The sequence below is a fragment of the Marmota flaviventris genome, chromosome 9 (assembly GCF_047511675.1).
Source record: "Marmota flaviventris isolate mMarFla1 chromosome 9, mMarFla1.hap1, whole genome shotgun sequence".
Taxonomy (NCBI): Eukaryota; Metazoa; Chordata; class Mammalia; order Rodentia; family Sciuridae; genus Marmota; species Marmota flaviventris.
Window position 1 is genome coordinate 14,605,012 of NC_092506.1, and position 26,970 is coordinate 14,631,981.

The 26,970-nt window shown below is 41.7% G+C and overlaps 1 protein-coding gene across 4 annotated transcripts; it reads right to left on the reverse strand.

Moving 5' to 3' along the window:
• Positions 1–345: 345 nt before the first annotated feature.
• Zdhhc5 (zinc finger DHHC-type palmitoyltransferase 5) lies at positions 346–26,556 on the reverse strand. Of its 4 annotated transcripts, none has more exons than XM_027944727.3 (13): positions 26,380–26,556; positions 23,447–23,478; positions 21,304–22,481; positions 13,410–13,531; positions 8,527–8,684; positions 7,104–7,276; positions 6,844–6,946; positions 5,903–5,994; positions 5,125–5,257; positions 4,552–4,675; positions 3,412–3,524; positions 2,089–2,948; positions 346–1,668 (listed from the first exon to the last, which is right to left on the reverse strand). In XM_027944727.3, the coding sequence occupies exons 3-13, from the start codon at positions 21,405–21,407 to the stop codon at positions 1,503–1,505; spliced, it is 2,148 nt and encodes a 715-aa protein (XP_027800528.1). In that variant the 5' UTR covers positions 21,408–22,481; positions 23,447–23,478; positions 26,380–26,556; the 3' UTR covers positions 346–1,502. The 4 variants fall into 4 exon arrangements, with proteins under 4 accessions (XP_027800528.1, XP_071472249.1, XP_027800527.1 ...); XM_071616148.1 differs by lacking the exon at positions 26,380–26,556 and adding an exon at positions 25,999–26,255; XM_027944726.3 differs by lacking the exon at positions 23,447–23,478.
• Between the last annotated feature and the right edge of the window lie 414 nt (positions 26,557–26,970).

Genomic DNA, 26,970 nt, shown 5'->3' on the forward strand with positions numbered 1-26,970 from the left:
GACAATATGTGTTAATTGGTTGACCTGCCACCCATATCCAGTCAGCCTGCTTTTAACAGGCATTCATACTGTCTTACATTTGGCTCTATCCAAAAGGAACCTTATTTTCAGAGACAAACAACAACTGACAAGAGTTCCCTAAGCTTTGAAATGACAAGAAGTTTTGGTGGTTGCAAAGTTTCACCCAAATAAAAACAGGAGCTGCTGTTACACGTAAATTTCTTTATGTCCAGCTTAAAGATGGCTGAGACCAGAGAAGCAGATGAGGTTTTCTTTGTGATGACTTCCCACCAGAGATCATTCACCCTACTTTAACCAGACAAAACACAAGTCAGTGGGAGCTGGTTAGATCAGGATTTCTTTTTATTCCTTGTTGGTTTAAAATGGCTAATCAGAATAAAAAATAAAAGGTCCTCTGTGTAGAGGTTGGGGTCTTCCCTATTTAGAGGTCAGAACCCAGGTATCCCCTCTACCCAGCACCATACTTAGATGGGCTGAGGGGTAACCCCTGAGGGATACTCGGAGGGGCCTAGGCCTGCCACTCCTTTGCTCTATCCCATTTTTGGCATGTGATGAAAAATATTGCTTTTTTTCTTTCCTGGCCTTTCTTTGATTTTTAAATCACGTTAACCATGTAAGCTAGGGGGAAGTTATGAGGGGCTCACTGAAGAAGCCACTCTAATCCCTCTCCTGCAAGAAGGGGGATTATCCAGTATTATTTTTTGAGCTAGGTCAAGTTCTCTTCCTGATCCTCCACCATCACCACCATCACCACCACCAGTGTCATGGAGCTCTGACCCCTTTCCTGGGGAAATTAAATGCCAATGAACATTGAAAGCTAGCTCTCTCCAAGTCTGTTCTGACCAAGATCCCAGACTCACCTCTCCCCAGGTTTCTTTCCTAATCAGCACCAACAGGGGGTGCTATTTCCTTAGTTGGTAACTGGGACAAGAGGGAACCATGGGAAAAAAGGAAGACCTCGATGTCTCTTTTCCTGCTGGTCTGAGGAAAGGGGAAAAGTAGAATCCCCCCTCCTTTGTGTATCCCTCCCTCATTTTCCCATCCCAGGATAGATATATAATTTCTTTGATATTTATAATATATATATATATATATATATATATATACACACACACACCTGGTAACGCAGAAGAGGAAAAAAATAGAATCCGTAACAATAATAAAAAAAATTATTTCTGGTTTTAAAAATGATCTGGTTCCCTCCAGGGCGAGCAATTGCACAAATGTCCACTGAGTCTGGTCCAGGGATTAAGGAAGGGAAGGTCTTAGAAGGTAAAAGGGCATTGCTACCCCAGTCTCAGGGCCCCAACTCTCCAACTCCCCAACCCCACTGCATTTTATAAAACGCACCTCATCTCCTTGGAATCAGTGGTTTAAAAAATGTCCATGCAGGGGAGGAGAGCCCCTTGAGGGAAGGAAGGTGGCCACCTGGGGCCCTTTGGTGTAGGCGCAGAGGCGGGGGGAGGAGAGTCGCCGAAGGCTCACACCGAAATCTCATAAGTGGTACCACCCACCCCTGACACCTTCTTGACTCCTCCCCTTGTGGGGCTACTGAGAGGTGGCTGGCCTGGGCCAGAAGAGGATGAGCCTATGTTCTTGGGCTGCCCATTGGATTTGCTGTAGGCGGTCTTGAGCTGTACTTCATCTCTGGGAAGGAAAGAAAAAGCAGTTGTCAGGAAGTGGGGCATAAAATACAAGTAAGGTAAACAGTTTAAAATTTGGTTAAGAGGAAAACAAATGCACTTTTCTCTATGTATTTTTGTTATTCAAATAATCTCTCATTTTATTGCCATGTTTAAAATAGGCTGCTTCCCTATATCCCCTATTCACTCTAATAGCAGCTATCTTACATACTGACACTCAGAATTTATAAAACAACATTAGTATTAATCTTCAGTTTCTTAGGGAGGAATTACCCAAAGGCAGCTGGAATGAATGAAAATGAGGAGCTATCAGGGATGCCCTTGGGTACACATATTAGAATGCACCGGCAAAGCCCTGATACCTTATGCATGGTGCTATGCTAATTTTAAGTTGGCTGAGGTTCAGGGTGGTATAAATACTTACTTGGGTGTCAGTAATGGCTGCAAGGCCACTTCCTCTGTCTCAGAGACACCAGGTGGGGCTTTTTGGCTGCTGTAAGACATGGATCGGCCCAGATATGGGGCAGTTGGGCCTGGTTCAGGGGATCCTAACCCCCGGCCCCTTAGCCCATCTGGTTTGCCAAAACGGGGGACTGCTGGGCGTGCCAGTGGAGTCTTGCCTAAGGGTGATCTCTTTGAATCATCTGAGGATGAACTAGTACGAGGAGCATGGCCTGAGCCTGGTGTTGACTGAATGCCTGAGTCCCCCAAGCCTGGTTCTTCCTCATGGCCTGGTAGTGGGGGTGACTGGCGCAGCAGCTTCTCTCGTTCCTGGAGGGAGGCCACAATATGGCGTGACAGATTGTCGTAACGGACTGGTGAGGGCTCTCGGTGTGTTGGGCCGGTTGGCACCAAACGTGGGTGCCTCTCGGCTTCCCGTTGCTGGGCCAGCCGGGCTGACAGGAAGGGAGAGGTGTAGCCTAAAGGCGGGTCTGGCTCAGGCCCTGCCTGCACTGACTCGAAATCAGGACTGTCTGAAGGAGTGAGTAGGCTGTCATAAGATAGGCTTCCATTGCGTGTCTGGTTGGCCAGGCTCTTGTAGGAGGTGGAGGTGGTGCCTTCTGAACGAATGGACTGCAACTGGCCCAGCTCAAAACCTGTGCCCTGGGCTGACTTGAGGCTGGAGGAGCGCGAACCACTGGATAGGGGATCGAAGTGAAAGCTTTTGCCAAAGGTGGGAGAACGGAAACTCTCTGGTTCCAAGCTGGGCTCTGAACGATAGCTGGGATGGCGACTGCTTTCTGCAATTGAGTTTGGCTCCTTTAAGCTGTCCCCACGACTTAACTAAGGAAGAAAGTAAAACAAACTTAGTGCTCCTCTGTGACTAATACTAGATCCCAGAGCCAAAAGAGTCAAGAATGGAATTATATGCCAGTAGTATGCTTAGAACTTCTACATGCATTATTTGGTTTAACTCCTTAACTCAGATGAACTGGAATAAATAATCTCTCATTTTAAGACGCAAAAAATGAGGCTTGGAGAAGGTATAAGTAAGTAACTTGCTTATGATGGCAGAATTAGATTTTGGAATCAGATCCGACCACTATAATCGATGCTATATGATAACACGTAGCTCCTTCTTTGATAAAGGACACACTATCAAGGAGGCCAACAATTCATAAAATATCTTCCATTTCTTCTCTTCCCATCTGCCTTTTCCTTCTCACCAGCTTGTTTTTTCCCCCAAAGAGTTGGTGTATATTACAACCCCACTTCTAGAGTACCCCACTTCTAGAGTACACAGTACCTTGGCGCTGGAGGAATGAGGCATGGCGGCTGATGTGCTGCTGCTACTGTAACCTGGCCGATACTTGTACATGGTAGGTGTTGGGGGGCTATCTTTGCCCAAGAGGCTGCTATCTGCAGGTAGAAAAGCCCAGGAAAAACACTTATAAGCTATTCTCTTAATATTCCTAGGGTTCCTTAAAATATGGAGGAAGGAGAAAATAAGAACAGACAGATATACCCAGCAAAAGAAAAAGTCTAAGGAACATAATTTTGCTGAAATCAAGAGTAAGTACTCGCTGGAGCCAGGTATTATGGCTCATGCTACTCAGGATGAGCCATAATACCTGGATTGCAAGTTCAAGGGTAGCCTCAGCAACTTATGCCCTAAGCAACTTAGCAAGACCTTGTCTCAAAATAAAAAATTTAGGGAGGCTGAGACAGGAGGATCTCGTGTTCAAAGGCAGCCTCAGCAATGATGAGGTGCTAAGCAACTCAGTGAGACCCTGTCTCTAAATAAAAAATACAAAATAGGGCTGGGGATGGGCTCAGTGGTTGAGTGCCCCTGAGTTCAATCCCAGGTACAAAATAAATAAATAAATAATTTAAAAATGGGTTGGGAGCATAGCACAGTGGTAAAGCACCCCTAGGTTCAACCCTAGTAACACACATACACACACACACACAGACTTGTTGGGTATGGAGGTACACACCTGTACAATCCTACTGAGGGAGGCTGAGGCAGGAGAATTTCAAAGTCAAGGCCAACCAAAGCTAGATCCTGTCTCAAAATTTTTAAGAAGGACTAGGAATATAGTTCAGTGTACAATACCCACTAGGTTCAACCCAGAACTGGGGGGAAAAAAAAAGTCTAGAACTCAAGGTGGGTGAATATACCAAACAGGTCCTAGGAAACACAATGATCTGTCTAGAAGTTGACATTTCCCCCACAAAAATCCAGTTCACTGCCAATTTGCTAAATGGCATCCTTCCTCTTCCAGCTATTCAAAGAAAGCTGCACTATTACTATTTCCTGTTGGGTGTTCTTAGTCACAACACAAGTAGAATCTCCCAGCCTTTACTTGTTTTCTTTATGTCTTACAGAAGTAACCTCATACCAGTCTTCTAGTTCTAGGATCTCATAGATCAAGGCAGCACTTACCCTCATTAGTAGCTAGGCTGAGGTGTGTTCGCAGCCCTGTGTAACGGCTCAGGTCCGGCTTAGGAGGAGGTGGAGGTTCTGCATCTGCAGACTGACTCTCTGTTATCTCCAGGCTACCCTTAGACTAGAAAATTATGGTAGGTAAAATCAGATTTGAAGAACTGGTCATTTGGTTAACTCAAAGTATTAAATTTGCATAAGAGGTACTGGAAAGTCAATTATATGTTTCTATGGGAATGAAAGACAAAGCATAAGAGTCAGTTTGGGGACAGTTTTGGACAAAGTGTTCAACAAGAACTTAATTCTGTCATGTATTTGTTCATTTCAACCAACAATTGCTTGCTGAGCTTCTACCATCTGCAAGCTGTGAAATCCTATGAAGACAGGGAAATGAACAAGTTCAATTTCTATTGTCACAAAGTCCAATGAAGAAAAGATTTGTATCTAAGTGATTTTAACACAAATCAGTAAGTGATTCTAAAAGGAAGATGTAAACCAAAAGCAAGTTCCCATCTCTTTGCCATGAGAGAGATTTCCCCAAGTTACCTAGTTTTACTTCCAAAAACTCCTCACCTTAGTTCTCCTCAGCTCTCCCTGGATGCCATTGTCCATGATCTTCACAGTTATCTGCCCATCTGACACTTCCGGCCGAAGAAAAGGAGGTCTGATTACAATGGTCTTTTCTTTCTTTGGTCTCCCCAAATACCTAAGTGTAAAAAGAGAGAAGGCTTTTATGTACTCATTTAAAAATATCTACTGGGGGCTGGGGTTGTGGCTCAGTGGTACAGTGCTCGCCTAGCACATGCGAGGTGCTGGGTTTAATCCTCAGCACCACATAAAAATAAATAAATGTATTATGTCCAACTTAAAAAAAAAATCTACTGATTGCCTATTGTGTGTGATGTATTTACAAGAAACATTCCTGGACTGGGAATGTAGTTCAGTGAATAGACTACATGGCTCTAGGTTCAATCCCCCCAGAACCCACCGCCCCAACAAAAAAAAAGTTCCTAGTAGGTCAGAGAAAAGTTAGCCCTAAATCCATTTATTAAATTCCATAACACAGCAAGACTTAAAAGACTAGGACTTTATGAGCAGGGACCCAGCTCGTGGTACTCTGGTCAAAATCTTATTCATCCTGAAGCCTCAAAGGAATTTACCTCAAGCATATCAACTGAACTCACAGAGTCCATGTAAGAATGGGTATGTCTGTCTCTTGCAGTGATGTCCCTTTTTAACACAGAAAACCCTTCTTAAAAGGCCATCTCCCACCAGACTTTCCCCATACCAGATTAAGCCCAAAGGAGACAAAAGTCTGAGAGTTAACTTTAGTCAAAACGGTTAGGAATACCTGGGTGCTGGAGAACTGCAGAGTACACGGCTGACATTGTTACAACAGCCATTGGTGAAGGGGTTCACACCTCCCCGGAATTTACCCGTAACCTAGACAGAGGAAAAAAGGACCCAATCAGTCAATTATAGAACCTTGATCCCAAAGGCCAAAACAAACTGACAGAAAATTATTAGGCACCCATTATCTGGGAGATACAAAAATGACTAAAACACAAATCTACCATCAAGAAGCTTATACTTTTGATGGTTCAAATCCTAGGTCTATGTCATGATAGCTGCCTATCAGTTTACGTATGTAAAATGGGGTAAGTAGCTTTCTGAATACTGAACAATAAAATAATTCACCGATGCTCAAGTACTTTAATAAAATGGCACAGTATCTGCACATAATCCCTGCATATCTCATATGTTCTAAATCATCTCTTGATTACTTTTCTAATACACTGTAAATATTGTGTCAATAGTTATTGCATTATTTAGGGAATAATGTCAAAAAAAGTCTATATTTAGTGTGCAGACATTTTTTTCCCCAATTATACTCCATCTGGGGTTAGTTGAATTCACAGATACAGAACCCACAGATATAGAGAGCAGACTATCTAAGAGTAAGCACTTATAATTAGCTACTTTTATATGCCCAATTTTTTTTTTTCCATTAAGCAGCACTATACACTACTCAAGGGCTGGCCCAACTCTTTTACTGTTTTTTATAAACTCAGAGCCTAAATTGTGTAGTACACAAATGTGAACTAAGAAATGGCCTCTGTTCTCATGCTCATTAAGAAAACAGCCCTACCTTACCTCCTACCACTAATCTCTGAAATTATAATAAAATGTAACCATTAAGCCTCAACTTGTAGAAATATTATGCTATACTCTCATCAGAGGGCTTAAGACATGCCCTGCTCTTTAGGGATTTTCTGTCACTTTTCCCTATACCTGTTCATTGGTTGTGCGTCCCCTAGCCACCAGCACCACATGAAATCCTGTGAGTCCAGCGACCGGGATGAAGAATAAGCCAGCCACACACATCACTGCCATTCTGTTGCCAAACAGTCAAGGAAAACAGCAATGTGATCTTGCCTTCCTTAACCACCCGACTGTAGTTATTTTCCCTTTGACTGTCACTACCACAGGATTCTACTTTTCTCATTCCTCCCTATGCCAGAGTTCCACAACCCAAAGTTCTTGAAGGATACGTGACAGCCGTGTGGACCCCTGAGAGTTCCTTTATGTGGTAAAGGACATAAAGGAGGCCAAAGCCAAACACCCCCATTATGTGTGCTGTCAGGGAAAGGAGGAAGAGGAAGAAATAACGGTAGTTCCGGCGACCAATACAGTTGTTCACCCAGGGGCAGTGATGATCAAATTCCTAGAGGCAAAAACAGACACTGAGAGGCATCCTTGGACCACAGGACTAGATCACTTCTGTCAGAAGAGGAACAAAAGGCAGAACTTGAGTTTTACTTTTAGTAATTTATGATCATGTTCACCATTTATTTGCAAAATTAAAAACAGGCTCAAGCAATTTCTCTTGCTCTATATTATCTGTAAGAGAGACCGTTTGGAGTTTGGTCAAAGGCAAAGGCCAAGCCAGGTGTTACTGTGCAATCCCAACAATTTGGGAGGCTGAGGCAGGAGGATTTCAAATTCAAGGCCAGCCTGGGAGCAGCAAGACCTTGTCTCAAATAACAGATAAAAAGGGCTAGGATGTGGTTCAGTGGTAAAATGTCCCTGGACCCAATTTCCTAACACCAAAAAAAAAAAGCCAAAAGTTTATAGTTTATCCAATGTGACCAAGGAACTTCCCAAAAAGGATAAACATCAAGACCTTTGCAAAACATTTAAGATTCATAAGAGGGCTGGGGATGTGGCTCAATCAGTAGCGCGCTTGCCTGGCATTCATGCAGCCCGGGTTCAATCCTCAGCACCACATACAAACAAAGATGTTGTGTCCACCGAAAAAAGTAAAAAATAAATACTAAATAAAAAAAATAATAAGATTCATAAGAGACTTTGGAAAGAAAATATGGCAGGTAAATTCTTACAGTAAATAATAAGGAATTGGAAACAAGAGATAAAAAGGTAAGGGACAAGGGAGGACAGCTGGGAGGAAAAATCTAACAAAAATTGGAATGCAAGCCAGGCATAGTGGTGCATACCTATAATCCCAGCAATTTGGGAGACTAATGGAGTAGAATCACAAAGGTCAGACTGGGCAATTAAGTGAAACCCTGTCTCAAAGAATAAAGGCTGAGATGTAGCTCAGTGGTTCAATCCCTTGTCTCGCAAATACAAAATATAATGCAATGACATGATTTTATGGAAGCAAAAAATAACACAAAGCCAGGACAAAGATGAGCCAAGGGATGGAAAGCTGGAGCTATGAATCTTATGTTGAAAAAAAATTATATTCAACCAGGATAAAGCTTCCCTCCTGAAATGACAAGAGTATTCCTGTTCTGTTTCTCACGTACTTACTTCATTGCTAACGCCTTTTAACAGACCTAGACAGAGAGCCAAAGCAAAATTATACTTCATCTAAGGCCAAGAATCTATTCTGTGGTTAGGATGAAAACAACTTAGGCTAAGCACTAAGTCTTACTCCACCTAGACTCTTACCTCCACACAGTTGTCACAGACACTGCAGTGGGAACATCGAGGAGGACGGTAGAAGCGGCAAGTGGCACACCATTTCATGCGCACCTGGATGCCCTTGATCTCCACTGTTTTGTAAAGGGGAGCTCGGAAATCATCTTCCTTGTCCTCATCCTCTTCAGCTATAGAGAGGAAAAAATCAATTATAAAACAACTATGCCAAAACTATAGTAAGCACTAGGGTTTAAAATATGGCTTATACTTTTGAGGAATTCATAGTCTAATGCATGAGACTAGGAACTAGGAACTTTAAATAGAGTTTGATTAATAGTTCAATATCTACAAGTACACGATTGAATGACAGTGATCCAAGAAAGGTAACATTAACTTTTTTCCCACATACAAATCCCCTGCCCTAAATGTTTTCCCCTACTCTATTAATGGTGATTTGTTTTTTTTTTTTTTTTTCCTCCCAGTAGTGTTATTCTAGCCCTGAGTTGCCACAGGCTTGCACGATACTACCTCACTCAAAATGTTCATTTATTATTTTTATTTATAGATTTATTTTTGGTGGTGCTAGGGATTGAACCCAGGGCCTCACACACGCCAGATAAGTGCTCTACCACTGAGCTACACTCCAGCTCCAAATCTTTACTTTAAATGAAGAGTTTTTCTTTTGAAGGGAAAAAATTCAAATGCTAGTTATTTTGACATGCCTGATTCTTCCATACCATCATCTAATAGAAATTAACTCTTTCTTTTTGTAATAGCTCTTTGGTTATTCTTGTAACTTATCATATAGTGTATTTATATAAACGTTGGAGATGTAGCTTAGTGGTAGAGTGCTTATTTAGCATACTCGAGGCCCTGTGTTCCATTCCCAGCACAATAAACAAACAAATAAATAAATATCTTCTCTACCTTCCTTTCTAGACTGAGCTATTTAATTTGCTTTGTTTTGTTTTGCTTTTGTACTGGAAATGGAACCCATGGGCACTTTACCTCTGAGTCACATGCCAGCCCCATACCTCCCCCCTTTTTTTTCCATTTTGGGACAGGGTCTCAATATGCTTAGGGCCTCACTATATTGCTGAGGCTGGCCTCAAACTTGTGATCTTCCTGCCTCAGTGTCCCAAACTGCTAAGATTACAGGCATACATCCCCACACCTAGCTTAGACTGAGCTATTTAAAAACAATGACATTTTTTTCTTATTCTAGGAACTGAACTAGGGTGCTGCTCTACCACTCAGCTACATCTCAGCCCTTTTTATTTTACTTTAAGACAGGATCTTGGGCTGGGGATGTGGCTCAAGTGGTAGCGCGCTCGCCTGGCATGCGTGCGGCCCAGGTTCGATCCTCAGCACCACATACAAACAAAGATATGTTGTGTCCGCTGATAACTAAAAAAAAATAAATATTAAAATTCTCTCACTCTCTCTTTAAAAAAAAAAAAGACAGGATCTCAACAAGTTGCTGGGGTTGGCTTCAACTTGTGATCCTCCTGCTTCAAGCCTCTCAAGGTGCTGGAATTACAAGCATGTGCCACTGTGCCTAGCTGAAAGCAATGACATTTTAAAAGAAATCATCCCAAATGATCATTGTCATGTCTTCCATATAATAGATCACTAAATATTTGATGAATGAGCATTACAGGCTCACTAAAATAGCCCTCCTTGTCTTTAGGGACACCAAGTTCCTTCCTCTCACAAGTCACAAATGATGAAATTAATCACACTGATGCAGGCTCTTGGAGCACAATGAATTCCAGAAAAACCTCATCTCACAGTTGCTATCCCAACCCCAAGTGTCTGGCTTTTACAAAATAACCTATCATTTAAGAGGAAAAATTAGATATCCTCAGTAATCTCTGTCAACTTCTCTTCCCTTCACCTCTTATTCCACTCATGATGGTTCTTACTCTCACCTATCCCAGGAACAGCCTCCTCCTCCTATATGTATAACCTTCCAATATGCACTAGAAAACATCTCCTCTCTCTACAAATTCAGTCTCTTTTTCTGGTCCAATCTCCTCATCCTAAAAACATGTTAAAAAGTCTTCTGTATCCTAAAATTATTTCTTCTCCTATAAAATATTATTCCATTTCTGCCTTCTTTGCTTACTTCTTGAAAGTGGAATTTTAGTACTGACACTCCTTCCTCATTTCTCATTAACTGCCTTCCAAACCATTCTTCATGATACACACACTATTAGGACTAGCATTGTTAAGATCAATTGTTTCTTAATTACCAAAACAATGAGAAGTTGTGTGTTTTCATACTTTTGATCTCTCAATTTTTGGTACTACCAATCACTGCTACTTCATGAACTTAGCTCCCACTTTGTCCTCTTTAGCATTCTTGTTCAATCTCTCTTCAATGGGTGCTCCTTTCCCTCTGCTCATTACATAATTGTCAGTGCTGATCAGGTCTAATCTTGGTTCTTTTGTAATCTCACTCTATTTTCTCTAGAAAATTTTCTTCTGTTGCTTCAAATACCACATGGCTGAAGATTCCTAAATCAAGGTCTTTGTCTACTAAATTGCCTAACTCTACATGGATGACCCATAACTATCTCAAATTCAATATGTCTGGAGCTGGGAGCATAACACAGAAGTAAACCACTTGCCTAGCATATGCAAGGCCCTGAGTTCCATCACCAGCACAGGGGAAAAAACAGTATGCTGAGAGTGCTTTGTCTTCCCTTCAAACTTATTCAACATTCCTATCTCATATTTATAGTTTATAAAATTAACATCCAATTTATCCCATAAGTTAGGAACCTTGAAATTACTCTTAAGATAATTCATTCATCCTTTCCAATTCAAGTACTAACTAGTTCCAACCCTGTTTGGCTTCCAAGATCAGGCACACTCAGAGTGACATGGCAGTAGATTCTTTTACCCTTTCACTCTGCCCCAGTAATCTGTCATGAACAATTCTGGTGAGTTTACATCTGAAAATTTTGTACATCTAGTCATGAATTCAAGTTCTCCTCTAGTTTATATTATTGTCACACCCATCCAATGTATATCTGTACATTCGTATAAGAATTATTATTATTATTATTATTTAGTTGTATTTTGTTTATTTATTTATTTTATGTGGTGCAGGGGATCAAATGCAGTGCCTCATGCATGCTAGGCAAGCGCTCTACCACTGAGCCACAACCCCAGCCCAAGAATTATTTTTGTAAAAGGAAATCAGATCCCATGATACCTCCAATTAAAGACTTCTAGCTAGGCACAGTGGCAGATGCTTGTAATACCAGCAGCTCAGGAGACTGAGGCAGGAGGATTGCAAGTTCAAAGCAAGCCTCAGCAATTTAGCTACGCCCTAAGCAACTAAGCAAGATCCTGTCTCTAAACAAATTATTGAAAAAGGGCTGGGGTCAAAAAAACCAAAGGATTTTTTAATCTTGGTTCTTTTGTAATATCACTCTCTTTTCTCTAGACAATCTTTCTCCTGTTGCTTCAAATACCATATAGCTGAAGATTCCTAAATCAAAGTCTTTTGTCTACTAAACTGCCCACTTAATTAATTAATTCTACCTGGATGACCCATAACTACCTCAAATTCAATATGTCTGGAGCTGGGGAGTATAACATAGTAATAGACCACTTGCCTATTAGGCCCTGAGTTCCATCACCAGCACGGGGGAAAAAAAAAAAAAAAACAGTATGTCTGAGAGTGCTTTGTCAAAAAAACCAAGGTTTTTTCTGATATGTGGATGCTGATCCATAATGGGGATGAGGGGCAGAGCATGAGAGGAATGGAGGAACTTTAGATAGGGCAAAGGGGAGGAGAGGGGAAGGGAGGGGGCATGGAGGGAGGAGAGATGGTGGAATGGGATGGGACATCATTACTCTTAAGTACATGTATGAAGACACGAATGGTATGACTCTACTTTGTGTACAACCAGAGACATGAAAAATGGTGCTCTATATGTGTAGTATGAATTGAAATGCATTCTGCTATCATGTATTACATAATTAGAATGAATGAATGAATAAATGAATGAATGAATAAAAGGGCTGGGGATGTGGTTCAGTGGTTAAGTGCCCCTGAGTAGCAAAAAAAAAAAAAAAAGTAGAAGACTTCTCACTGTCAAAGGAAGAAGGGAAGAATTCTTGTATCATCTATTTAATTGAACATAAATCATTTAATTGAGCATATCAAGTCCTTCCCAACTTAGTTCTGGGTTTATCACCTACTTCTTCTGGTGCCACTATGCACTAAATGCTCCATTCCCACTGAGTTCTTCATTTGATGGCTACAGCTTCTGTATATGCTGCTTCTTTGACCTAAAAATGCCCCTCCTTCCATCTTCTACTTTTAGCAGCATTTCCCCAATTTCTCTGGACAGATATCACTTTACCTTTTCTATGTTCTCACGGAACTTTGTTCATGCCTCCTTTATAGTTGCATTGCACTGTTAAAATAATCTAACTTATCATGGGCATTACCTAGCAACATCACCTAACCCATATGCTCTAAATTTCTGCTGAGGCTGGGCACAGTGGCACACACCTATGATACCAACTACTCAGGAGGCTGAGGCAGGAGGATCTCGAGTTCAAGGCAAGCCTAGGCAACTTAACCCTGTCTCAATTTTTTTTTTAAACGGGCTAGGTATGTAGCACAGTGGCAAGAACATCCCTGAGTTCAATCCCCAGTAAGAGGGGTGGAGGGGAAATTCTGCTGAATAAATAACTAAAACTCAGAGATTTGATCCAAAGTAAATCAAATGGTTAGAAGTTATGACATTTATTCTTGACCTGCTTTTCATCATCAGACTATAAAAGTATTCCATATTCCTAGGACTCTAAAGGTTCAAGATCAACCATGTCTGCCCAAATAATTATGTTTTAAAAGCAACAAGGAGTTGCCAAGAGAGGAGAGCTCTTACCTCGAGGGAAAATCCCTGGGTCCATGAAAGTGGCCATGCTGAAGTTGGCCAGCACAAAGAGAAACATAATCGCATTGTAGATGGGCACTGCAGGTGACACAGACAGGCTTAGTCCTGGACACCTACACAAATAATAAAGAAGATGAGGGGCTGCCTCTAATATTTGACAATTATTCAAAGCTCTGTGAAGATTCAGCCTCCATACCCATACATAAATCTTACATGGTTTATCTTCGCCATTTGAAACTATTGCCTCTTTCCTTCCCACCAAGTGGCCCAGTCCGTTTCCCAAGGAACTGCTCATTTTAGATCAAGATATGAGACACAGAATTTGTCCTATCTTAACCCCCTGCAGTGTCTACGTTCTTTATTCATTATTCCCCAGAGGTCAGTCCACATGTTTTGGAATGTGGACTTATCTCCTTTTTTAACAAGACTTGAGAACTAGGGACTGACTATGTAACTGATACCAGCAACATTCCTTTCTCTGAAGGAGCCTGAGGCTTCTGGATCCCAGCCATGTCCCACTAACCTGCACACTGACCCAAAACATGAGAATCCACCTGCTTTCTGGCTTACCTCCATGCTTCCCAACTGGCTATGAACCACTCTCAACTGCCTAATGTTTCTCCCTGGTGTCAGTTATTCCCAAGAGCTTTATTCAATGCTAGTCCCCTACACTGGGAAATTTTAAAAAACACAAAGATGGTATCAAGATAGAACTAGACCCACCTTTGACATCTGAAAATGGAGCAAAGAAGTGGGGAAGGAAAAAATAGAGCATATCAGACCAAAGAAGCCCTAAATCCTATAGAAAAATAAACTAGCCAAACATCCAGTATTCCACAACATTCAAATCAAGAAACTGCTTTAGATAACACAAGAATGCTTCTATCCAAGGTTAAGCTCAGGTCTTTCAGGATAAGTCTAAGTAGAAGCACTTCAGGATTCCTCCTTTCTCTGCTCGTTTCCCAGGAGTTCAAAGTTTCATAAAAACTTCTGATGTGAGCCTTGTTTTGTTAGGAGTTTCACACACTCTCTTCTCCTGTCTCAGCCAAGGGAGAACTTCCCTTTACAAGACAGTGGCTAAATGCCCTAATCTACTTTGTAGCTGAGAACTTAATCTCCAGAATCAGGACAGAGTATGTCCTTGTCCCCTTTATCTGGACCAGGCAGAAGAAAAGAAGAGCTCACTGAAACAAAGGAAGAAGGGTTATGAGAGTAAGAGTATATGAGTCTGAAGGCCTAATCCACAGCAGTCCTGGATTCTGTCAAGAAAGTTGTTCTGTCCCCCATCATGACAAAAAGCAAAGCACTGAAGAGTGATTCAGGACAGTTATAAAACCAAAAATAAGAGACAAAACTGTCACAAAGCACCTCACAAATCTTTACTACCAGTATCTATTTTTTCAAATTCTACTCAGCCATTCATTTAAAAAATTTTTAAAGACCCTCAGCCACAGCTCTATCATTAAATAAAGTCCCCTGTGAAGCCTCTTTCTCTGGTTCAAAAAGATGTTCCCTTGCCAAGGTGTGGGGTAGAATACACGCAAGAAACAGTTCCTGCACAGCCCCACCCCAAAGCCTGACCTCCTGGTTTCCTTAGGAGGGAGGGAGAGAAACTGAAAACCAGTCATCCAGGTCAGAGCCCCTCCCTAGTACTTAGCAGTCGCTTCAATTTCCGCCTGGGGAAGAAGAGAAAGGGTGACTCACTTCACTCCTACAGCCTGGGAAGATAATTAGAAGGGAAAAATAAATTAAATCCTTAGAACATGGAGGTGCCCATGATTTAAATTCCTAGTATTGGCCACTGTGGCCTCTTGAGCTTCTAAAAGAAATAAGCAAGGGTATCTTCCATCCAGAGTAAAAACTAAAGTAAATCATTAGTCCCCTTGCAGCCCAGGTGTTGATCTTTTTGATCCCACTTTTTCTTCAATTTCATTTCCAAACAAAGCAACTCACCCAATTTCTTGGGTATCTTGCCAACCTACCCCTGGACGATGAATTTTACTCCTACAACTTTCTTGATATCAACCATTTCTGTTTAAGTGTGTAATCCAAAAGAGTTCCAATATCTGTTGACAAAATAAAGTCTGCCCCCACAGTAGCAGAATCTACAAGCGACACAAGTATCTCAACTTCATGAGCACTACTTGCTCCTAGATTCAGAGACCTTCTAACCTTATACTCTACCTGAGGGAAGACCACCAAGGAGGGGCATGTGTAAGCAAAGCCTGTTCCTGCCACAGCCCATATTCTGCTTGGCTTGAGAAGAGGCTTTCCATTGCTTTAGTACTTTGCCTGATTGCTGAATGACCACCCCAAATGGCCTGTCTGAATCCGTTGCCTTTGATTAAGACGAGGCTAAAGTTGAGGAAAGGAGTTGTTGGGGCTCGTTCTCAGACTATAGTAATAATCACAGAGCACCAGAAGCTAAGGGAGTGGCTATAGCCCAGAAGGCTGACTGACTCATTGATGTGATTCTCAGACCCAAACCATCCCAGGTAGAACAGGTTCTTCTGCCAACCATTCAACGTTCCTGTTTTCAAGGCCAAAAAAATTGGGAATAGGGGGTGTTAATACATATCTAAAACCCTGTTTTCTAGCTCTCCCTAACACTTCCTATTATAAAAACCAGTGCAAATTCCTGGAAAGAAAAAATAGAGTCAAGAAGCTTTGGATTTTAATCCTGTCTCAACTGATGCTTCACTATATATTACTTAGGTAATCCACAGGAAACTTTCAAACTTATTACTTAAGCTACATAACACAAAAATGAGGATGAAGGTAAATGTTTGAAAAGATCCTTAAATTCTTTTAAAACAAACTGGATTAATACTTTGCATTCACTGGATAGAAGACTCAAGAAAACATTAATTATTACCATGGTCAATTACCATTCTAGCTCCACCTTCATTTTTAATTCCACTTCCCCAATCTGAGGTATCAGTGATTCAAAGTACTAAAAACAGAGACACTAAGCTCCTGAAGAACAGGCCTATGCATTCCACCCATGCCTAGCTTGTTACTTGAGTATATGATTAGGGTTCCTTGTTGATGAGAAAAGGCTGTAATGAATGCCCCATTTCCTGCCCTTGGGATCCTAATCTAGAAATGCTTTCTTCAGGTTTCCACAGGAAGACAATTTCTCCTCTTGCAGGTGGTAAATTTCTCTTAAAACATTTGCTTTGTGGTATCTCTATAACAGACTCTTCAGCAACTGAGTGCTACATATGTAGGACCCGGGTACTTACTTCTGGGTGAGAAAAACAGGTGGGAAGGAAAGAAACAACCACTGCTCAATTAATGCCTTAAATCACGAGGCTGCTCCCACTCAAATCAGATGCTAGCACCTTTTCCCTTCTTTAAAACAAACAAACAAACAACAAAAAAAAAAAAAAAAAAAAAAAACAGGGAGAGCCATTGAGGTTGCCCAACTCCGTGAGTAAAAGGGTTGGAAGAGGCCAGAGGCAGAAACTGAAAGGGAGCAGTACCATAGATGGAACACTGGAAAGACCATCATGTACTTCTGGACGATTCTGATTTTTGTCCTCCCCTTAGAGGATCACCTGAAACATTACCAGGACCCCTTCCCCCCTCTTTAACTTTAGAAATAGACAAAATAAAGCACAGAATAGGGCACAATAGAACACACCTGTAATCCCAAGGACTCCAGAGAATGAGGCAGGAGGATCAAAAGTTCAAGGCCAGCCTCAACAACATAACAAGGCCCTAAATAACCTAGCAAAACTCTGTCTCAAAATAAAAACTAAAAGGACTAGAGCTGTAGCTCAATAGTAAAGCATCCCTGGATCCAATCCCCAGTACCAAAAATAAATAAAAGAAACACTGACTTAACTTACAGATAGAGGAGACTTTAGAGACGAATTTGGTGATTTCAAATGGTGTTGCCAGGAGCCTTAAGGAGAGCTCAGGGGACCTCAGGAAGGAAAACAGCAAGTGGCTGAGCCTTTACACATGTCAGCCTACTATGAACCATAGGTTCCCTACTTTTGTTTTATAAACTGGGGTTCAATAGAAGGTTTCTTCTGAAACAGAGTCATACTGCTTAAATAAAATTGTCTAGGTTGACTTCCTTCTTATAGAGAAGAAGAACTGAGGTCTACAAAGGTTAACAGACTTTACCAAAATCAGTCTCCTGATCCCCAAAAGATGCTTATCTCACTTACCTACCATTCCCCATGCCAGTCACAAAAAAAGATTAAACTATGACAAGTGAGGATCTAAATACATTATCTTAAATGCAGAGGCTACAACCTAACTGGGAGGAGATGGGTTACTTTAGCAGACACTCTCATTTGAAAATAATGAAGATGAATCAAGATAGGACCCCAACCACTAAAGCTTAGTTTTAGAACTAGACAAATTCAGTGAATAAAAGGGATCCAGCTGAGAGGAAAACCTCAACTGTTCTATTCAAACTTCTCTAGGGCAAACTTCTCTATTTCTTTGATGACCAAACCCAACTGGTAATTTTTGCTCATAGCTTCCCTTACTTGACAAACATAGAGGGTAAATTGTTCCTAATTAGTTGACGCTTACATGCCTCCACTAATTATGTCTGCCAGCTGAAAGGGACTCTTCCTCCTATTCCCAGTCCTCAGTCCCAAAGTCATTTTCACCTGGGGCCCATACTGATGTAAGAATGGTCAATTGTAGCTTAGTGAAAAGAACAGGAGGTGGATGACAGTAGTTACAGATTTAAAGCCCCTCCCAGGAAATGTTTCAGAGACAGTCTTCCTCTTACCTCTCATGACACCACGAACTCTATTTTTGATTGTATATGGTTTTCAACAGGTAATTCTCCAAAGAATTGAACCTCAAAAAGGGTAGAACCCATGGAGGAAGTTTTTAAAAATAATGGGGTCTTGACAGATACATGCTTACAGAGGAAACACTATGATCTAAGAGAAAAGGATGAGACTTTCTAGGTGATAGAGTAATATAAAAGGTCGTTTACACATTCATAAGGCGGGCAGAGTAGACTTTAGGGAGAAAAGGGAGCCCAGAAATTGTTCTTGTGAAAACTAATGCCAGCAAGAACTTCAGTTATGACTGAAGGCTCTTCTAACTTTATATTAAAGGTAATAATTCCAAAGTGAGTCAATAATGTCCTTCAAAATTTTCTCTCCCAGGGCTGAGAGACCATGGGAGAAGAAGAGCCCCTACTTTACTGGCACCAAAGAATAAGAAGTAGGTTAAATAGCTTCAATTATCAGTTGAGGGAAAAAGCCCATGTCAGGACATCTCTTTGTGGGCAAACTGGTATAACCAGCCAGGCACTTCAATGGCTCCAGATTAACAAATTAAGAACAAGGACTCAGCATGTTCTATCTCAAGAACAGACAGTTTAAAAGAGAAATCACTTACTCCTGAATATCCTAGCTTTTTCAAGGGCTTTGCCTCTTAAAGCAAAACAGACTCTCCCAAATCAAGCAGGTCTAAGGGTGTCAAAGTGATCTAGTACATACTCCTCCTGACCCAGCACTACAACTGCTACAAGTATACTAAGATATGATAGAAATGTCCCTTGGTTAAAATTCTAATTCTACTCATTAGACATCAAACCAAAAATTAAAACAAGTTCTGACACTATAGACTCATCCATCCTTATTGGTAGTTAATGCATATAGGACAGAATACTGAACATGATGAGTTTAAACAAGAAAAGATAATGAAGAGGAGAAGCTAGATAAAGAAAAGCATGCTGGCCAGGCATGATGGTACATCCCTTTAACCCCAACAACTCAGGAGGCTGAGGCAGGAGAATCACAAGTTTGAGGTCAGTCTAGGCAACTTAGCAAGAACTTCAACAACTTAGCAAGACCCCATCTCAAAGTAAAAAGGTCTGCGGATATAGCTCAGTGGTGAAGCAATCCACAATATCAAAAAACAGGCTGCCATACAACAGGGTAATACCAGGGACTCAAGAGACAGGATCACAAGTTTGAGGCCATCTCAGCAACTTAGTAAGATTCTGTCTGAAAAAATAAAAAAGGTTTGGGGATGTAGCTCAGTGGTAAAGCACCCCTGGGTTCAGTCCCCAGAAAAAAAAAAAAAAGAGAGAGAGAAAGAAAGAGGCAGGAGGAAAGCAAAGTGGAAAAAGAAAGGGAAAAAGGAAGGAAGAGCAGGGTCTCTGGGTCTTCGATGGATTTGGCAAGTATGATCAGGTTATAGAGCTGGGGGCCAAAAAAAAATCTTTCTCTACACTTCAAAGGAAGAGGTAAACCAGATATGTGGGGGTAGCCCCTCAGGAGGCTGAGGCAAAAAGATCCCAAGTTCGAGGCCAGTCTCAGCATTTCAGTAAGGCTCTAAGCATTTTAGCAAGACCCTGTCTCAAAATAAAAAAAATAAAAGGACCGGGGATGTGGCTCAGTGGTTGAGCATCTCTGGGTTCGATCCCTGTTACAAAAAAAAAAAAAGGTAAAAACAAAGCTGATACTCATTTGTTAATGATTAGTTTCTTGTTTAAAAATCTGATAGGAATACATTGGTAACACTTTGCTAACTCTTTTGACTAAGTGACCCACATTTTAAAGAATTCTTTTTGGTATCTGAAATTCCTTCCCTCCTATCTCAGATTTGCTTTCTGTGTAACTGTCTTCACCCCAACAATTCTGCTTCAGTGAGTTCAAACTGCTTTTATTCCCTATCACTTCAATTCATTCTTCTCACTACCTCACATTGCTCTGAATAGCACCTCATAATTAGGTTTGAACATGAACCACGTCAAAGTGATCTCCCCAAAAGACTTAGCATGCTCTCATGGTTCGAAGAGCTGCAGCTAGAGTGCTAACTCAATGACTTAACAATATAAGGTTCAGAAGGCTGGCGCAAATTTATAAACTGGAAAGAGCAAAGAAGCTCACTAGGGGATTGACAGCTATAATACTGAGGGTAAAAGAAGGGTAAATCACTCATTCTCCTCCTGTAAAAAGTAGAGGAATCAATTCTGAAGATGCTAAGTGGGAATGAGGCAGATCCTAGATCCTAAATGGGATTGTGTGTGTGTGTGTGTGGTGCTGGGTATTGAATCTAGGGCTTCCTATATATTAGGCATGTGCTCTAACACTAAGCTATATCCCCAGCCCTGTAAGTGGGAAATCTTTCAATTCCAACTGCTTTTCCCAACAGGACAAAAGAACAGAAAAATTACTCTCATTCTCTTCAGTGGGAACTAATATAGAATGATTCTAGGGCTCTCTTCCTAAATAAAGCCTGTCCTTTGAAGTTAGGGATGTTAATTCAGTGAAAGAGTGCTTGCCTAGCACACGTGAGGCCTGGGTTCAAACCCCAGTACTGCAAAAAATAAAAGAGGCTGCCCTTTCCCAGTGGTCTTCTCTTCTACAGACTTAAGGCTTAAATAACTTTGTTAACAACAAGAAGCACTAAATGCCAAAACTATACCGTTGGTATATCTTATAAATCAATTCTGAAATTCTCCAGCACTCAGTTTCTGCAATCTCAAACCTAAGCTTCAGACATCCTTGAGAAAAACCATTATAATTTCAGAAGACTGTAGTCTGAGTCTCTTTCTCTCACAAACTCGATTGCTTAAACTGCTTCAACAAGCATCTCTGGTGGTTTCCTCCCACTTCCTTCCTAGTTTAGGATCAATTAATAATGGAGACGGGTGGAAAACATGAAGACATTTATGATTCCAAAGGAAGGGAGAAAGGAGAAAGTAGAAAATTCAACAAATTTTAACAACTTTTCTTACATATCTCTGGGACTTGGATTTCCCTGTATCAGACACCAAGCACTCTCAAGTCACTTAACTTTGCAAGTAACTAGCAAAGCTCAAAAAGACATACTCTGTCACCTCCCATAAATGCCTCCCATCCCCCAATACCACCGCTGGGAGAAAACTCACGTAAAGGCAAAGAAGAGTGTGGTGGCGCCCACTAAGAAGATGGCGGCTGCTGAGACCGGGACATACTTGCTGGGTTTGAACCTCTTTCCAGACTCTGCGGGCATGTTGGAGCTCTGATGGGAGATCTGCCCTGCCGCATAGCCCAGGCCCACACAGCGGCAGAACAGACAAGAAAATGGGATGAGGGAAACAATAGAAAGAAAGGAAACCAGGGAAAACAGAAAATTTAAAATTATCACCCTTCCCCCTCCCAAATAAAACTGAAGGTCAAAAGATCTCAAATGAGGGAAAGCACATGGGAGGGGGAAAGGTGATTTCAAATGATGAATAACCACCTCCCCAGAACAAAGCAGAAGGGAAAATTAAAAAACAACTTGTACAGTTCTAAAATTGAAGATAAACAGAAGGCTGTACACATGCAAATGTTGCAGGTGGAGAACATGGACAGTCAGAGATCAAGATATAGCTCATAGATGGAGGCAGGTCTTCATAAGGAAAGGGGGGGAAAATATCAGGGCAGGGCAGAAAATGTTAGGCAAGGAAAAATTCTTCTGAGGAGATACAAAAGTACCTCCACGACTACCACACTTCCACAAAATATGAGCTGCACCTAAAAGGTGCGCCCAGGGTTTCTATTTTAATCCAAGACGGAAACTGGGCCCCTTCCAGCTTTAAAGAGAAGTTGTCTCTACTGCAGTCCTTGTCCCTTTTAGGCAGTCTTCTTAATGCCACCACTCCCACACCTTGACTGCACCAGAGCTTATAATCTGGCAATGGTGGTTTAATTTTATTTATTTCTCTCTTGGTGGCCAAAGCTGGACAACAGCTGTTATAAGGTTGAGTTGTAAATCCTTTTCTTTGAAGTAGGAGGGAAAATAGAGAGCAAGCTTGTCAGTCTTCAATCTCTTTTTGTTATTCCCAAGCCCTTTAAGGGCTCCGTTTCCTACAGAGTTCATGCAAAACTGAAGGGAAACTGAAAATCCTTGAAGTCATGTTTTTCCTAATAAGCAGAATGAAATGAAGAAATTAATTCCACTTGTTGATACTTTAAATGATTACTGTAGATAAAACCAAGTTCCAAAGATGTTCCCGTTTCCAGGTTAGTCAATGTCTCTGATCTTTCTTCTTCAATCTTGGGCTTTCCAGATGCAGAGTTCAACTTTGTTATGGTGCCTCACCTGTAGAAATACAAATACCTTTAATCAAAGAAATTCTTTCAGGGCATTTCTTAAGAGCCTCAGGCTAAAACCCCACCAGATACTCTGTTAAAAAGTGCTTTTTGAACAGCATGCGGCTGGGGAGGCTGAGGCAGGAAGATCTCAAGTTCAAAGCCAGCCTCAGCAATTTAGCAAGGCCCTAAGCAACCCAGAGACCCAATCTCTAAATAAAATTTTAAAAAGGACCGGGGGATATGGCTCAGTGGTTAAGTACCCTTGGGTTCAATCTCAGGTATTAAAAAAAAAAAAAAGGCGGGGGAGGGTGAGAGAAAGATTACTTTCTACTTCACTTAACATGTGGGAAAGGACTCTGAATTGGGAAGAAAATGAATTCAGAATCCTTCATTTATTCTATGTGCTGTTCAGATTGGAAGGAGAACATGGCTTTATCTGGTCTAAGGTTATCAAAGGACTAGCTTCGGTAAGGGGCCCATCTTACCTTACATAAATGGGCAGTAATAAATATCAAGAATATAAAAATCTAAAAACAAATAAGGGCACAACAGTGAAGGGCAGTAGTCCTAAAACAGATATTCCTCTTTAGACAAATAGAGTATTTATTACTACAATGAAAAATGTTACTTCAGAATTAGGATAACAAATCTCATTTCCTTTCTGTGTCTCTTTCTTACTCCTCTTTGCTTTTTTAGCATATACTAAATGCTCAATGACAGAGGCAAAAGCTGAATTTGTACTCTTCTGAAATCACCCTTTAATGAGGGACCTGAGCAAGAATGTTCTTACATTAAAAGGTGAGATGCCTCTTTGAGAAACTTGGTCTACCATGGGAGTTGGTCCCTTTCTTCCCAATTCAATAATTTATTCCTACATTGGCCTATTAGGAAGTAAACTCAGCCCCCCTACACCTGATATAATTAATAGATATAACTGGGTGGGGGAATGTTGTTCAGTGGAAGAGCATTTACCTAGTATGCTGGAGGACCTGCCACTCCAACACCTAAAGTAAAAAATAAAAATAAAAATTAAAAAAGTAACAATTATTTTTGTTGATGATAGTAGCAAAATAACATCAGCACCTTGTTTTTCATCTGGATTCATCTCAAAGTACTTTACTCATATTATCTGGTGACACAGTCCCTTATCCCACTCTAAAATTGAAGGGTAGAGAATGCCTAAGGTCATTCCACTGAATCATCTGAGCAATCAGGTTCAGAACCCAATAGTTCACATGCCCCTTTGCTGACACAAACTCCTTCTCCCTCTTTCTCATTCAATATTCCACATGCCCAATGGTAATAAATTGAAATCTACAAATCAAAAATTTTATTTAAGTTAGAATTCTGAAACAAAGCAGTCTCATTCCCCTCAATCTACCATTTAATACCAAAGGAAAAGATGAAAAATATCAAAAGATTCAGATAGTAAAATACAAACATGCCCTGGAATTTATCGTTTCTTCTCTCACCTGTGGCACGGAAGGAAAAAGTGCCTTCCTTTAAGATTCATCATCTTTCTTTAAAGATAGGACTTCAGAGGTTCAAACAGCAATATTAAAATGGAATTAAGACCCAGAGATTACAAGAAATTATTATATTCCTAAAATAGATCCTCTTTAGTCCCTTATTTTATGATTACTTAATCCTCTGTTTCCTATAAAAAAATAAAGTCCAAACTTGTAACTTAAGGCTTAAATAACTCTGTTAACAACAAGAAGCAAATTCTTTTTTTTATTTTTGAGGTGCAGGGGATTGAACCCAGGGCCTTGTGCATGCAAGGTAAGCACTCTACCAACTGAGCTATATCCCCAGCCTAAGAAGCAAATTCTTTTTTTTTTTTTTTAAAGAGAGAGTGAGAGAGAGAGAGAATTCTTAATATTTATTTTTTAGTTATCGGCGGACACTGCATCTTTGTATGTGGTGCTGAGGATCGAACCCAGGCCGCACGCATGCCAGGCGAGCGTGCTACCGCTTGAGCCACATCCCCAGCCCCAGCAAATTCTTGATTTGTAGACAGCAGTACTATTAAAGCAAATGTTTCCCTCAAAACCCCCAAAATTAGAGAAGATGGAAAATTACACTACTTAAATTTTATCTAGAGTAGGAGATCATTTAAACATCATAAATTATTTTAAAATTTTATTTATTTAGTTTTTTAGAAATCGTGTATTATTGCAGATTATATTTTCCATAAGAAAAAAAAAAAGTGGGTTAATACTGCCAGAGTAATGCAGAGTCATGAAAGGCCATGAAATTTTGGAAGTACAATACTGGGATACAAAAGAGATTTGCATCTGAGTTGTTTAGGAGTTGTACATTAAAAGAGACAAGATAAAACCTAGGAATGTATTGGGTATAAAGGCACACCAAGTCTTAGCAGAAGGACACACTGCAGTAGTAGAGATGAGATCAGAAGGGTATGGTTCAAGAGAGCCAACAATTTGGATCCACACCAGCACCAAAAAGTGTACAAGAATGTCTATCAGTCCGGCAAAGAGTAATGTATGAAAGGGAAATATGTATATAGGTAAAACAACATAGGATATGTAGTTTGAAGGTTTTAATAAGGTTTAATATGATTACTTCCTTAAAGGAGTCAATGGATATAAGTTGTACCACTGACAACACAAGTAATGTTTGTTAAAATAAATTAGGTAATAGTATAAGACACTAAATACAAAGTATCAGATGCCATGGAATAATTCACATTAAGATATCAGAGAAAGATCCAACCAGAAGTTTAAAGAGTGTGCTATCTTTATACATTGAGGTAGTAAAGCACATGGCAAAACAATTCTTATAAACATTAAGCAGTTTGTGGTGGCCCACATCTACATCTTTAATCTTTAAACTTGGGAGGCTGAAGCAGGAGAATCCCAAGTCCGAGGCCAGCCTCAGCAACTTTGCGGGACCCTATGTCTAAATAAGTAAGTAAATAAATAAATAAATAAATAAAACATTAGGCAGGTTTTATAGAATAGGTGACAATGAGCATTCTAAAGAGATGTGATTCAGGACGGAGGGATGCTGGGATGAAAGAAGGGGGATATAAATATAAGGTTAACTTGGTCAAGAAGGCATTAACCAGGAAGTGAAAAATCCAAGGCAGAAAAATTGTCAACAGTATAAAATACATAATATATATTTGATATTACAACTGCTTTCAATAACTTTAAGTCACTTTTTTACTACTCATTTCGGGTTTTCATTTGGCCAAATGGACAAAACACTTTCCCTGCCCCACAAAGAGATTCCTATAGGTAAAATACTGGCAAACACATTCGAGCTACACTTGTAAAAAGTACTTAGTACTAGAAGCATAAAGCACCCAGTTAGTGGGGGTAGGGGGAGGAAGCAGACCGGTGGGAGAGAAGAGGTAACAGGATGAAGCTTGAGCCAAAATAAGTATCAGCAGAGTAAGGCGAAAAGACCCAAGCTGCAGTGTTTGTAAAAGGGGAACAGGACCGGGTCCCCACGGCCGGGCTGGAGCAAGGAGAATAACCGTACGGGGCAGAACTGACCACCACTGAGCCCGAAAAGACGGAATCCCACGGCGGCAGGGCCCACCGGTGCTGAGAGAGCGGGCTACCAGGGGACAGCCCGGGCCGGGGGCGCGGGGCTGGGGGCGGAAGGGGCGGCGGCTGGGTACCAGGCGCAGAGGACCAGGTCCGGAGCCTGGCGGCCCGGCTGTAACCCGTTCCGAGCCCCAGCAGGCACAGATTCCCGTTGTCCGTTTCGGGGCCCACGGGTCCTGCTGCGGACCGATGACCCGGCCGGGAGGAGGGTTGGGGCCTCAACCCCCTCCCCCTCCTAAGTCCCCCTTCCCTAGAGGTCACTCTCCCCTCCCACCTCACAGGCCCGGCACTTCCGGTTCCGCAGGGGCCGGTGTCCCCGGTACTCACCCCCGGCGCGGTGCCCGTCACCGCAGCCGTCGTTGTCACCACCGCCTTTCGGCAGTGCCGTCCGGCCTCTGAGAGGCAGCGCGCGGCCCCCGCACGCTCCGCGCCCGCCCCGCTCCCGCGCGCTCCCGCTCGGCGACGCTTGTCTTCCAGCCGGCGCGCGGCCGTTGCCCTCAGTGCCGGTTCTCTAACCCTCCCGGCATTCCCATTGGTTCCCTGGCCCGGGCGCGCGCGACGTCTCGCGCGGGGCACGTTCCTCTCATTCATGCGGCTCGCGCCGCCGTGCCCGCCCCCGCTCACTCTCCCATTCACCCGTAGTCCCCACCCCCACTGCGCTCTGGGGCGTGCGCGCGAACCGAGGCGACCGCGGCGACCTCGCGTTCTGATTGGCTGCAGGAGCACAGCGCCGCAGGCACGCAGAGAAGCGGGAACGCGCGCGCAAGGTAGTTGGGCTCCGGGGACGACGGCTAAAGGGCGATTGGCGAATTGCGCAGGAAATCAGGAATGAGGAAACGGCCAGGCGAGTCCTCCTTTTTCTTTCGTCCTATTTTCTATTCCTGCTGTATTCAAGCAGAAAACTTTGGAAATTAAAAA

Excerpts from the sequence above, each read along its gene's own strand:
- Zdhhc5 (XM_027944726.3), bottom strand. The coding sequence starts at position 21,407 with ATGCCCGCAGAGTCTGGAAAGAGGTTCAAACCCAGCAAGTATGTCCCG. Across the intron at positions 8,685-13,409 it reads CCCAGGGATTTTCCCTCGAG|CTGAAGAGGATGAGGACAAG; the intron begins GTAAGAGCTCTC and ends TCCTCTCTATAG. Across the intron at positions 2,949-3,411 it reads CTCATTCCTCCAGCGCCAAG|TTAAGTCGTGGGGACAGCTT; the intron begins GTACTGTGTACT and ends TTTCTTCCTTAG.